This window comes from Macrotis lagotis, chromosome 2 (genome assembly GCF_037893015.1).
Source record: "Macrotis lagotis isolate mMagLag1 chromosome 2, bilby.v1.9.chrom.fasta, whole genome shotgun sequence".
In the NCBI taxonomy this organism is placed as follows: Eukaryota; Metazoa; Chordata; class Mammalia; order Peramelemorphia; family Peramelidae; genus Macrotis; species Macrotis lagotis.
The window spans coordinates 33,972,672-33,986,584 of NC_133659.1; the positions used below are offsets into that span (position 1 = coordinate 33,972,672).

General features: G+C 53.6%; 1 protein-coding gene across 3 annotated transcripts; it reads right to left on the bottom strand.

The window, feature by feature from the left end:
- Positions 1 to 13,461, bottom strand: B4GALT2 (beta-1,4-galactosyltransferase 2). 3 transcript variants are annotated; one of them, XM_074221614.1, is made up of 8 exons: positions 13,403 to 13,461; positions 11,695 to 12,059; positions 11,342 to 11,577; positions 10,190 to 10,380; positions 9,887 to 10,009; positions 9,526 to 9,630; positions 1,513 to 1,630; positions 1 to 1,196 (listed from the first exon to the last, which is right to left on the bottom strand). In XM_074221614.1, exons 2-8 carry the CDS (start codon positions 12,014 to 12,016, stop codon positions 981 to 983), a joined length of 1,311 nt encoding a protein of 436 aa, XP_074077715.1. In that variant the 5' UTR covers positions 12,017 to 12,059; positions 13,403 to 13,461; the 3' UTR covers positions 1 to 980. The 3 variants fall into 3 exon arrangements, with proteins under 3 accessions (XP_074077715.1, XP_074077714.1, XP_074077713.1); XM_074221613.1 differs by lacking the exon at positions 13,403 to 13,461 and adding an exon at positions 12,354 to 13,176; XM_074221612.1 differs by lacking the exons at positions 1,513 to 1,630; positions 13,403 to 13,461 and having other exon boundaries at positions 965 to 1,196.
- Positions 13,462 to 13,913: the final 452 nt, after the last annotated feature.

Here is a 13,913-nt window from a genome sequence, read left to right on the forward strand (position 1 = left end):
AAGATAGTGTAGACTCAGCCCCAGTTCTCTTCAGGTTTTTTACTAAAGCACTCAAACCAATTCCCGTGTGATATACAAAGATCCCCAAGCGGGGGGGAGGGCCCCTACCCAGCCCCCGACCCATGCACGTCTGCCACCTCAGATGGACACCGCAGTCCGGCTCTCCCAGGGCCCGGAGCCCGAGTCCGGGGGCCCCAAAGCTGGTAGTAAGGGCCTGAGCCTGGGCTCATCCCTTTCTAGACTACCTCCTTCTGCTCCCACAGGCCTTTTGGCAAGAGCAGGGAGAGCCCTCCATCTCAAAGAGGGCCCAGGGGTAGTGATGCTGGCTCCTCCCCTCTCAAGGATTTGGGGATTTAAGTGGGGAAACTGAGGCACAGAGAGGTGAAGTAGGGACACAAGATCTCAGAGCTGGGAAGGGACCTCAAAGATCATATAGTCCAACTCCCTCATTTTACAGATGAGGAAACTGAGGCCCAGAATGGTTAAGGAACTTGCCTATGGCCAGCCAGGCAGTGGTGGGGCTGGGGGGCCACGAGGGGTCCCCTGACAGGCAGAGGGCAGCTGGGCTGGGGTGGCGAAATGTAGGTGGGAGACTCCCACCCACCCCCAGGTGGTGCTGAGTCATCTCTGCCTCCCCCCAGACTCGGTGTCTCCAGAAAACTCCCCTCAATAGAACCTGAGGTGCTGGGGGGAGGACAGGTGGCCCAGCTGGAGGAGCGAGCCCCTCCCCCTTCCCAGGGCACCAGCCGGAGCCCACAGTGGTAAGGAAGCCCAGGTCCCTGAGCCAGCAGGTCAGAAAACAGGAAGAAGCCTTCTGACTTGGACAGATGGACAAACGGACCAACCAATGAAGGTGAGCAGTCTCAAGTCCCGCATCAGGAGAGGCATGAGGGCGCCCTGCCAGCCCTGCCTGGCCCAGCCCCCCCGTGGGAAGGGTGGCCTCATGCCCACAGCCAGCGGGGCAGCTCCTCAGCAATCAGTCACAGGCCAGCAGGTGCCTCTGCCCCTGCTCTCCATGGACACCCGCGCTCCTGGGCGGTGTGCATCATCCTCTGGCCGGCCGCGGCGGGGCCTTGCCGATGTCCACGGTGATGTTGGTGAAAAGCGGCTGCCTGGACACCTCGAGCACACGGTAATGTACCGAGCCGATGCCATCGCGCTTCATGGTCAGCTTCGTGTTCTGGATCTTGGTGAACCTGGGAGGAGGGACTCAGGGTCAACCTCGGGGCCCCAAGTGGGGCAGAGGGCAGGGGAAGAACTTGGGAAGCAGGAGCAGGGGAGGGGCTCAGGAAGCAGGGGCAGGGGGAGGACACAGGACCCTAAACAGGGCAAAGGGGAAGGGCCAAGGCAGATGCCAAGCACTCTACACCACTGATCATCAACATCTCACAACCCTTTAGCCAGGCAGGAAAACCCAGTGGAAGGAAGGTAGCAATTGGAGGCAGAAGCTGGGGCTGCTGCCCAACCCTGCTGCTTGCTGCTGCCTGTGTGACCTTGGGCAAAGTGCTTTACCTCTAAGGGTGCCAGCTTCCTCAACTGTGAGGTGTGCAGTTTGAACCCTAGGATCCTTTGAGATGCCAAGTGAGGGAGAATGTCATCAGTGGAGAGGGAGGTCCAGGATTGCCAAAGACTGCTTCAAGAAAACATGGGCCTTCAGTTGGCTGTCCACAAATGCACACGGGACAGGAAACAAGGTCTAGCAGCCAGCGGCCTGAACAACAGCAGGGTCAGAGGGATGGATCCCCGAGACTTGACAGTCTGGGGTGCCAGACTGCTGTCAGATGAAGGAGCTATGGAGATCAAGGGAGCATAAAGACAAGGAGAGACATCCTTGTTATCACTTCCCACACAGGTTGTCTTTCCATTCACAGTCAGCTCCAAGCATGGAAAGTGATGGGGATCCTCCGCTGACCCCCTTACCTTGGGAGGCATCATGTGACTTCTTTATGGGAAGATGAGAGATGATTTATTGGAAAGTGATCTCAAAACGAAAAGTATTGGTAAAAAAAGAATGAAATGTTTATAGAAGTCCAGGTACCAAAGCAGAGCAAATACAACGAAGACCATTGGGTAAAAGTCAAAGGGACAAGAAGATAGGAATTCACTATAGACTACTCAGACAGAAGAAGAAAGTCAATGACAAATCTGGGAAACAGATGACAAAGGGAGTATTCAGTTACCCTCAATGAGGTCAAGTCACCAAGCATAATTTAATTGATTTAAGGATTCTAAGATGAAAAAAAAGAAAACCCAAAGCAAGAAAGCATAGCGGAAGAAATGTGACTCAGAGAAATAAAGCTCAGAGGGTGTTGAACATTCTGCAAGGAGTGTTTCACAGATCAGAAGCATGCCTTGAAAGATATTATGGATAATCTTGTTTGACAACCTCCATTATTTGTAGCAAGAAAACAGACACACCTTTTACCCCACAGGCATGAGCCCCATCTAGGGCTTCGAACATCCTCCATGGTGCTGGCACATGAAGCCTTGATGTCTAAGATCTTTCAAGAGAGAGCCTTCCAATCCCCCCACAAGACAAGTTCCATGGAATCAGACCACCTCTTGTCCAGATGGTAAACCCGTAGTAGTTGTATGTCTGGATATCCATTATCTAGGGCTGAATGAACCTTAGGAAAGGCAGAGCACCCTTTGCCAACTCCAGGCTGGGAGTTCTCTCAGTGTTCTTCTGGGGATACCACAGAGCTGTCCCATAGTGGTCAGATGGATGGCCTTAGACAGTGGGGAGCTCCCCACTCTAGAAATCTTGCAGCAGGAGTTGAGCATCCTAAAATGGGGACCCCACCTTTGATTTCAGCTCCCACCCCACCCCCATTTCCAGTGTGGCCTTTTCCAAGCAAGGTTTCCCACCATTTGCTAAAGTCAAGATGAAAGGACTTAGGTGAAAGTGGTTGGAGGCAAATCAGGACTGGATGAATGGTCAGATACAAAGAGGACAACTTTTAAGGAAGGTATTTTTAACAATGCCCCAGAATTCTATCCTTGGCCCTCTAGGTTCAGTATATTTATTAGTGATATGTTGGGACCATACATGGCATAATTAGCAGATTCATAGATAAGAAAAAACTGAGAAAGATAGTTAACATGATGACAGAAGAGGTATCCAAAATGACCTACAAAGAATCAGAATAAAAAGTCACACACCTGGCTAGGGGAAAAAAGACAACTCAGGGTGAGGGTTGGAGTGGAAGGCAAACAAGAGCTTTCTTCAAGGCAGTCTCCCATCAATATATCAGAAATACTTTCTTTGAGAAAAGAACTGGGAGGTTTTAACATGGTGAGCATATTATAAAGTTATTTTTAGGTTAATTTAAAAAACTCATTACTGATATTGGAGTCAGTTCCTGAGTCAATTATCTGAATACAGCTTAGTACAACGACCAAGTTAATTTAAAACATGAAGAATAAAAATAAGACAAAGACACAATCAACAAGAAAAATGACTCCAAAAATGACTGATTAAAATAAGCTGCTGACAAATGAACAGAGGAATGGATATTGACACAGATTAAAACCATTTCCTAAAGAAGCTGAACTACTAAAGCCAGTGGAGAGAAAAATTGCTTAAAGAACGTCTGACAGAGAACCAGCTAAGCAAAATCATCCCAAGGATGTTTAAGGATAAAAATGTACAGAGGAAAGAGGACAGCAGGCAGAAAATGGAAAGGGATCAGACCTTAAATCCCTTACACTGGCAAACACATTTGCCTTCATAGGTATCATGAGATTTACTGAAGTAAAATCACCCCACATCTCAATAGCAAAGTGATACACATTTGTTCATCTCATGTGATGCTCCCAACAGCCCTAACCCTATTTTACTGATGAGGAGGCTCAGACACAGAGGTTAAAAGACTTGCCCAGGATTATACAGGTAGTAAATGTCTAAGAGAAGAATCAAACTCAGGTCCACCAGACTACCTAGCTGGATTCCTTCTTCAAATGAAAAATAATCGACAAAATGGGCACATTGTTAAGAAAATGCAAGAACGAGAAGGGAAGCACAGGAGAGAACACGTGAATGCAGAGCAATTGGGGCAGAAGAGAAAGGTACAGGGTCATTAAAATCTAAAGGAGAAGAGAGGAACTCCAAGGACCTTCAGGCATCCTAGACTTAGCAAAATGGATTTCAAGGAACGCAGGAGGAGGATAGATGCACCCCAGGGACTGAAATTACCCAGGATGTCAGCTGAATAAGGTTATGAAACTTTGTTTTCACAAAATTTCATTCTTGAAATAACACTAACAATAGCTAGCCTTTACATAGTTTTAAGGTTGGCAAAATATTTTACACATGCTCTCTCATGATCCTCATGTCACTGTAAGGTAGGTATTATTAGCCTCATTTTACAAGTAAGGAAACCAAGGAAAACAAGTGACTTCTTAAAATCACACATCTAGAAAGTGTCCAAGGCAAGATTTGAATTCAGGTCTTTCTGATCCCCAAGTCCCGTGTTTGATACACTACACCACTGAACTGCCTCCAATTCCAAGGGGGAGAATGAGAATTTGCTGAAAAAGAAAGATGAGGACACATAGAGGGCTCACCAACCAACTTAGGTTTTAAAAGGTTAAGTATAGTAGACAGAAGCAAGGAGAATGAACCTCTAATGTTGAAGATGAACCTCTAAGAAGAGTGTGAAGAGGAGTCCCGTCAGACTGAGCTGAGGCTGGGGAGGAAAGCTCAGAGCACCCCAAGGGGAGGGGTTTCTATATATCTAGGGGAAATGGAAGTTCAGAGAAGGGATGAGACTACTGCTCAGAGTGGAACATACAACAGAGAGGGAGAACTGCTCGGCTTTCATTTTGATTCCCCTTTTTTCTACCAAGAACAAATTTCAGACTTGGGATAGAATACATGTGGCAAACGAAGTTGAGATTCAAGATATGTTGCAAGACAATGGGAAAATACCAGCTGCTCTGGCCAAGATAAATGAACTACATCTTTGGGCCCTGGGGGAAAAAAAAACATCTGGCAGATGGGATGAGTGGGTCAGTCACTGTTAGTGATGTCTGAAAGAATTGAGGGAGAGAATAGAATCCAGGGAGCTCAACACCCAGGGAGGCCAAATTTTTGGATCTATTATTAGACAGTTGGGAAGCAGTCAGTAGAGAAAGCAGTGATCACAAAAAAAGGGGCATGGCTTCAAGTCCAAGTTGCGCCCTCCTCCAGCAGGATCAACAGGCTGGTAGCCAAGAACACGATTGATATTATAGATTAAAGATATCGCAACTCATCCATTTGTAAGCTTCTTGAGGACAAGGGACTGTCTTTGCATCCTTTTGCATCTCTAGGGCTTTGTGTAGTTTGGAATATAGTAGACACCTTAATAATGTTGGTTGAGAGAGCCATACTTCCCCTCAATTTGAGCCAAGAATCTGATGGAGTAATTCATGTTGTTCTTATGGGAAAACCAATGGGTTGCCCAATATTGCAATTAGATAGGTTTTCAATTGGATGAGTGAGCAAGGGAAGAAGTAGTCATGAATAGTGTGTCCATTTGGCAGGAAGTCTCCAGGGGAGTGACCCAGAGATCCCTGTTTGGTGCTGTGCTTTGGGGCCTTTTTACTGATGATTGCAACCAAGACTTAGGTGTTTATGAAATCTGTGGCATCTGACACTAGGCCATGTGCTAGCTAGCAGAGCCAGGATCCAAAGGAACTGGCCTGGATCCGATAAAATGAAACTATAGGGCTCAATGTAAACTTGGGGTTCAAGAGTTATGTTGTGGGAAAGCTATGACTAGCACACATCTTGTCTAAGACCTGAGCGTTTCCATGGCCTGCCAGTGCCATGTAAGTCAGACGTGTGATGTGGTGCCCTAAGCAGCTGGTGGGAACCTGGGTCACAATGAGGCAGAGCTGCTGGGAACAAGAGGTGACAGATCCTCCACCAAGGGCCCTGCTCCAGTCATCTGTTCAGGTTTGGACGCCACAGTTTACAAAGGACTGATAAACTGGAATGCATCCACTGAAAAGGGGCCAGGAGGGTCAAGGGTCTGGGGTTGGTACCCAAGGAGAAGCTGAAGCAACTAGAGATTTTTATACGTATTTTCTAGGGCTTGAAAGGTCTTAACCTCAGAAGACAAGACCTCTGCAATGAAAGCAAGCTGCAGAGAAGCCAACCCAGGCCTCATGTGGGGAAAGGCTTATTTTTTCAGGTATGCATTGGACAAACTTGGCTGCTGAGGTCCAGGCTGGCTCTCAAGTTCTGTGAAGGGGAAATGGCATTGAGGGAAAGAAACTACAGCTGGATTAGGCCAAGCCCACACAAAGGTGGCCTGGAGCCAAGGCCACAGGATCATAAAGTCCTCAACAGATCTGGTTTCAATGTATCTGAAAGGGAAGAGCATCCCAGCATCCGGACCAGAAGTAGGCCAGTGAGAGAGCACCCATAAGATGGGTTAGGAGGCAAGGTCTCCAGGCAGCCTAGGATATACATTCTTAATGAAGACAGAAGGCACTGGGAAGGCTCTTTCTTCCGAGCAATATGCAGCCATCAAACTGACTGAAGGCCACAGAGAAACAAGATCCTTATTGCACTCGGGGACTATGAAATAAAGACTGGGTTCAGTCTAGCAGAACATGGCCCTAAAGGTTGTTCCTCCAGGAGCCTCTCTCATTAAAAGGCCACACTACTCCTGAGAAGATAGGACAGAATCACCTCATTCCTAAGAAGGACATGACACGAGACAAAGTAGGCTTGCCAAAGGCAGGACCCTATTGGGAAGGAGGGTTGCTTGCCAATGACATCAGGTGAGCAGAAGTAAGCCCTAGAACACTGCAGACCCTCCAAATGAAGGACATCACTCCAGAGTCAGGAAAACAAGAATGTAGGGAGTGGAGGGTGGGTGGCCCAGGGAGCCAGACAGGAGGTGGCCGGCAGACTGCACTGCTGCCTTTGAAAGATGGATGTCCTCTGAATGACTAGCTTTGTGGAATCAACATTCAGCTGGCCATGTGATGAGGCTAGAGTCACTGGAATGCTGCAGCCTCAAGAGCTCAGTGAAGGACCACTCATCGGGTAATGGAAAGGATGAAAGCCATCATGTCTCAGAGAAGGAACAAGAATCAAGACGCATGGGCTGGTCGTGGGGCAAGAGGAAGAGACCTGATGGCCAGTTTGGTACTTTGACAGAGGCAAAAGAAGACCTCAGTGTTATGGGGGAGACTGGGGGGGAGGGGCAGGGAGACTTGGATGGTAATCACCAGAATAGGAAGGCAAGTCTGAGCTGAAGTCTGCATTGCTGTAGAGTAGTACAGTGAAGAAGGCATGGATCCCATAGGTCACGTGTCCAAGTTACATGGGCAACAGCTCTGTTAGATCCAAGGACACAACCAAGAGCATCTGCGGGTAGGGGAAGGGGGGCAGGTTCAGACATGATAACTTCCCAGCAATCTGAGATGCCCCAAAGTGGAAATGGTGGGCTCCCCATCACTCAGTCTTTAAGCTGAGGCTGGCTGACCACTTGCCAGGTAGTTCCCACCTGACTGGAATTCTGAGTCATCATTAATGGCTCCATGTCAGTCTGGCAAGAGGGTCTCCACTGGATCTGTCCTTGGGCCTGGAAAGAAGTCTTCAATGACAGACCACTGACTGAGGATGCTGCAGAGGGTTTTTTCTAAGAATGTGGAAAGAGATGACTGAAATTCTGAGGGGAGAGGGGTTTGGACCGGATGGATAGAGGCAGTATGGCAAAGCAGAGCACAAGCTGTGAAGTCAAGAGGCCCTGAGATCAAATCCTGTTACCCATTTATTACCTAAGTGACTTTGGGCAAATCGCTTCCCTGGGCCTGTTTCCTCCTCCAAGTCCCTTCCCTCTCTAGGCCTATGAACCTATGACTCTTGCTTGGCCCGGGAGGCGAAGACTTGGATCAGAGGTCAGTGAGAGCTGTCCCTCTTTGATGTCTGACATCCTCAACACCTACCTCACTCTCCCACCCAACCACCTTGTATTCAAGCTGCTGCCAGTCTGTCCATTTCTACCTCTGCAACATCTCTCCAATATGCCCTTCCTCTCAGACCCAGCCCTCAACCTGTGCAGGGTCCGTATCACCTCACGCCTCAACTACTGCAATCTCTGGAGAGTGGCTCTGCCTGCCTCTTGGCCACCCTCCATTTGCCTGTTAAAGCAATAAAGCCAAGGCTGACCCGTTTCCCACGCCCAGTGCCTGCTTCAAAGACTTCAAAGACCAAAACCCTCCCTAACCTGGCTTCTTCCTTCCTTGCCAACCTTTCTTTGTACATCCAGTCCAGGCAACGTCCTGTCTCCCACCCCTGGGCCTTTGCTCTGGCCACCCCATATGCCAAGAATGCCCTCCCTCCTCCCTCGATTTTATAGCACCACTGAATTCCTTCCCTCTCAATCATTTTGTATCTACTGTACTTTCTACTCGAAGGTCTGTTGTGCTGGTATTTTCCTTGCCAAGAATGGAGCTCTGGGGGCAATATTGTTTCACTTGCCTTTGGATTCCCTATACCAGTGCCGGGCCTGGTACCCAGCCACCTCAGGATTACCTTTGGAGGCTGTTCTCTTCCCAGTGCCCCACTAACTGTTGCTCTAAAGCTCACGCACAGAAACCAGACGTTTCCCTGAGTGCTAACTTGGTGCCCACCTTGGCTTCGCTCCCAAGTCTTTGAGGCCCTCATCTGGCCATCACTCTCCATGAGCCATTCCTCCAACTAAGCCACGCTGGTCCCCGATTGCTTGCTCAGAATCTCAGAACCTCTCCATGGCCTGTGCTTTTTACCCCGCTGACCTTCCTTCAGGGTTACCTCCCTACTGTGATCTCCCCAGACCCCTCAGCCCTCCAACATCCCACCCTTCCTCAGTATTGGGTCTCAATGCTTTGTATCCTGGACTTTTGTGGAAAGGGTACAGGTGACACACCATCACAAACCCGGACCCCCCAACCCTGTCTGCCAGTAAACCACCTTCTCTTCCTTTCTTCCCTCCTTCCAGTCTAATCAAAGCCTGGCCCGTGCTTCCAGTCACCCCAAAGCCCAGATCTGATGGGCTGACACTCTAGCTCAAAAGCCAACCTGTCTTTCCAGCTTCCTCTCCCATCACACCCCTGTGCAGCTCAACTTCCAGGGGCCAGGCCACCTACAGTGCTAGGCTTGGACTTTGTCTTAAGACTAGCCTTCTGCTAGGTCCCACCTCCTCCAAGCAACCTTCCCTGACTGCTGGAGACCCCTTCGTGGAGTAATCGGATTTGCAGGGATTCTATCTATAAAGGTAGAGGCCTCAGCTTTCCCCAAAGACACAAGCCCAACCTGGAGCTTCAAGGGCTCCTTACACACTCCTCAAAGTACCCAGGAGAAGAATGGGCACAGGTGTTTAGGAAACACCAAATGATTTGAATTATAAAAAAGGTCTTAAGAACTGCTGAGGTCTTTATTCTTAACTGTGCCTTTAGACTACCTGAAGACACAGAAGGGGTAGGATCACGGGGAAGAGGGGGACTTGAGGGTCAGGTGCCATGGGAAGGGGAATCAGGGGTCACCTCTGGGGGTTGGGCTCATTATGCTTGTCCCGATCATGCTTGATCATTCGGTATCGGCCGATGCGGATGTCTGGGCGGGAGACCTTCATCCCTGAGAGGGAAATCCTAGGGGAGATGGAGTTGGGTGGGGCTTAGGCTGAGGAAAGATCTCTGAGCCAGGGGCAGTGTAGACCCAGTTAACTCTAAATGCCCTCAGCCCTACAGATACTCCTCATTCCTCTGCCCCCTCCACGGAACCTAGCTGAGCCCTAAAGCCAGCATCCCAAGTCCATCCCTTTTAGCCCCACCCCCTCAGCCTAGCCGACTCTTCTCCCACCCAACCCACTTCACCCTCTCAACACAACCCAAGCCCCGACCTCACCGATTGAAGATATCGTCGTCCTCACCCCCCCAGCCCCAGTACTCATTGGGGAAGCCATTGATCTTCAGGAACTGGGCCTTGCTCAGACCGGATACACCCCCAAAGTAACCAGCATAGGGCAGTCTGCGGAGAGCCAAGAGCAAATGGGTTCAGTCTGGCAGCATGGGCCCAAAGGTTCCCCCCACCTCCAGTCCTAAGAAAGCTTCTGGGGCAATGGCAGGGAGGGGGTTGGGCAGTATCTGAAGGCAAAGAACTCGGGTTTCCATCCCCCAGCCCCTGAGGAAGGAGGAGAATCTTGCTTACCGGAAGCCAAACTTGTCCATGGCAATGGCAAAGTGGCGAGGCTGATCCCCACAGCGATAGAGGTTGCGGTCATCCATGGGCACCAGGTCCACATCACTGAAGATGAAGCAGTCATAGGCAGGATCTTCCTTCAGTGCCTCTAAGAAGCCAACATTGAGGAGCTTGGCCCGGTTAAATGTGTCCTCGCCATGCTGGGGGAGTGGGAAGGCCCAGGGGAGGAAGGAACACAAGATGGTCACTGGACTGTCCCCCAACAGACATACCCCATCCTCTGATGTCCCTGACAGTAAAAAAGAAGAACTCTCTAGAGGACAGAGAACGTCTTCCAAGGGCAGCAGACAATTCAATGAACACCTCCTCCGTACCCAACACAGTTGTTCACTGGGGACACAGACAGTCCCTGCTCTCAAGGAGCTTCCATTCTTCTGGGGTTAGGGCCTAGAGTTATGTCAGCAGAAAGGGCTCCTGGGAGGGGATGGCCCCTGGGCTGAGGCCCCAAGGTGACAGGGAGTAGGGATCACCACTGCTGCTGAGTCTGGCACTCTTGAGATCAGGAAGAGTCAAATATCAGGGTAGCCTGCCCTGGCTGTATGGGCCACAGGCTGCCCAGGTCCCCATAGTTAGTAGGACCAGGGCTGTCATTTGATTAAGAAGCAAACTGAAGTCCAAAGAGGGCCCACCAGGACCCACCAGGGAGCAAAGAATAAACCAGACCCTGAACCAGACCCTCCATCTTCAAAAGGGGTTAGTGGAGTTCCTTCAAAAGGGGTTAGTGGGGTTCCTTCAAAAGGGGTTAGTGGGGTTCCTATCAGACCACATTGCTAAGTAAACACAAATTGAAAATTCTTCTCTGAGCCCAACAGTGGCATTTTCTGGGGTACAAGAAAGACCTGGCAATACTCAACTTGCCCTAAAACTTAAAAAGAAGTAGGAAAATTTGCCTGAATGTGTATATGTGTGTGTGCACACACAGATGTGATCACATATGCAGGAAGAATGTAATCCCTGAACAACCTGGGGATGTTGTTCTTCAATGGCCCACCAGCCCAGAGGACTCCAGCTTTAGCTGTTCGAGGCTCTGAGAGAGCAGAGCTGGACACGTGACCTGCTGCCAGTCCCTCTTCCCCCAAGCCACCGACTGGATGTGCACACCTGGCTGATGACGTAGATGCCGTACCGCAGCCGCTGCCGCCGGAGGATGGGATGCAGGTAGTGCAGCCAGTATCGAAGGTGGTGCTCCCGGTGGCGGAAGGGAATGATGATGGCCACGGTTTGCCGAGGAGCACAGTCGGGGGGTGTGTAGCGGCCCCCCCCTTGCACGCCGGGGTTCTCCTGCTGGACCCGCTCCATTGGCATGGGTGAGCTAAACTCAATCAGCAGCCGGCCCACTGGGGGGGGGGAGGGAGGGGGCTCTCGTAAGGGAAGCCGTTGGGGGACTCAAGCCCCGATGACCTCCCCCTCACAGACACAGAGCTGGGCCCCCCATGCCCCACGAGGGGCCTCACCTAACCCAGGTGGCACATCAGGGCACGGGGGCAGGGGCAGCACGGTGACCGAGTGGTTGGCGTCGGGCCGGGGGCTCGGAGCCTCCGAGCTGGGGGCCGTGCCGTTGAGCCGGGAGCAGTTGGTGCCAACGCCCATGGCAGTGGCAGGGTGCAGCGACTGGGCGGCAGTTCGACGGCCGTGGGCACTAAATCGACTAAAGAAGTCGAGGTGCTGGGCATAGACGTCAAAGTAGAGGATGACGGCGATGAGGAAGTGCAGCAGACAGAGGAGCAGCACGGCCTTGCAGATCCGCTCCAGGGTCCCCCCCAGCAGCCTGCTCATCTTCTGGCTGCCCGGCTCGGCCTGGGCATTGGTCCTGCCGGCCCTGCCAACAAACAGCCAGCTGGCTCCACCCTGGCAGCAGGCAGCCCCAGCTGGGACCCCACGCCAGCCCCCACTGTGCAGACTCGGCTACTGGTGGGTGGGAGCTATTCACCCCTTCCTCACAGTACCCCCAGTTCCCCAGTGCCTGAATCCAAGCTCCCCAGAAAGGCAATGAGTATGGGAACCACCAGTCCTTTCTCAAATTCCCAAAGGCACAAAGCTGGGAGTTAAGAAGAAGACCCTGGAGTAGATAAGGTAAGCCTGGGCAAGGTCCCCAGCCTCTCTTCCTTCGTACCCTGGCAGAGTTCTCGGCCTGCTGGGAAGGATCTCGGATCCCTCTGAGAAGCGGAGAAAGGCAGAAGCTGCCAGGCACCCCTGATTTCTGAGCAAGATGCCAGGAAGGGCCTTAGGGACTGCAGACAATGGGCACGCCCAGAGCCCGGAGGGAGGAGGCAGGCCGGGCCCTGGGCTCTCTGACTGGCACTGGGGGGACACAGGTGGCACTGCCCAGCAGCCGCCATCCCCTACGTATGGGCAGAGCAACCCCCGGCCTCCGTGGGACACAGGCACTCAGACACCAGAAGCAGCAGCCCCCCGCCCGGCTCCCTCTTCCCCAGCTCAAGGCTCTATCCGCCCTGGCCAACCCAACGCCCATCTCTCAGCCAAACAAGGCCCCGATTCAAGCACATGGCAGCCGAGTTCGGATCACAACAAACTCGGAGCTCCAGGGTTGGAGGTGCTGGGATGGGGGGGGGGGGGAATAGAGGGGAGGAAGGGGTGAAAGGGAGGAGGGGAGTCTGTAGACAGGGGAGCGAGGAAGGAGCAAGGGCCTGAATGGGGGGGAACCCAGGTGAGGCCTGAGGGAAGCCTGCAAAATGAGGTAGGGGATGCTGGGGAGGGGGGCCCGGAGCTGTGGAAGTGAGTGGGGAGGGGGCTCCCCCAGTTTCCCAACTGCTCCGTACTTTAGGCTCGACCAGTGGTCAGGGTGGGTTCGGGGAAGGGGGGGGCTGTGGGGTCGGCGCGGGGCAGCTCAGTCCTCAGGTCCCCACTGGGCTGTGCAACAAGTTGGGGGGCAGGAGCTCTGGGCCCCCCTGCGCTGGGCAGGTATGGGGGGGCATGAGGGGCTGGGCCCGGCAGGTGAGCCCGGGGCCCGGGGCGCCGCTGCACCCCACAGGTGGGGCGTGCGGGGGCCGGCACCGGGGCGCACTCGGAGCCGGGGCCCCCAGCGGGCTCCACAGGTGGGGGGGCTCGGCATCCGGGGCCCCGCGCCCCGTGGCGGCTCGGGGGGCTGTGGGGGCGGGGGCGGGCAGGGGGCTCGGCGCTCGGGGCCCCCCCCATCCTCACCGGCTGCGCGCGGCGCTCAGGGCCCCGCGGGGCTGCGCTCGGGCTCGGGGCCGGGGCCGGGCCGGGCCGCGGCCGCGCCGTCCCCCATGGCCCCGGAGCCCGCTCAGCGCCTCCCCGGAGGCCCGGCGCCTCCTCCGCCGCGGCTGCCGCCTCCTCCGCCGCCTCCTCCGCCGCGGGGCATGGCGCGGCCCGCCCGGGGCCGCCGGAGCCGCCGAGACCCAGCCCGAGCCCGAGCCTCGCAGGGGAAGCAGGGAGCGGCGCCGCGCGCGCCCGCGTCCGCGCGCCCGCGCCGCCCGGGCCCGCGCGCGCGCCCCCTCCCCGGAGCGCCAGGCCGCAGGCGCGGAAGCGGCGGGGCGGAGCCCGAGCCCCGCGGAAGCCGCTCGCTCTCTGAGGTCAGCCCCAAGCGGCGGCTGCGGGGGGCGGGGCCCGGGAAGGGGGCGGGGCCCGGGAAGGGGCGGAGCCGGAGGCCGCGGGAGCCGAGCCCGACCCCCATCCCCCACTCAAACAGCGG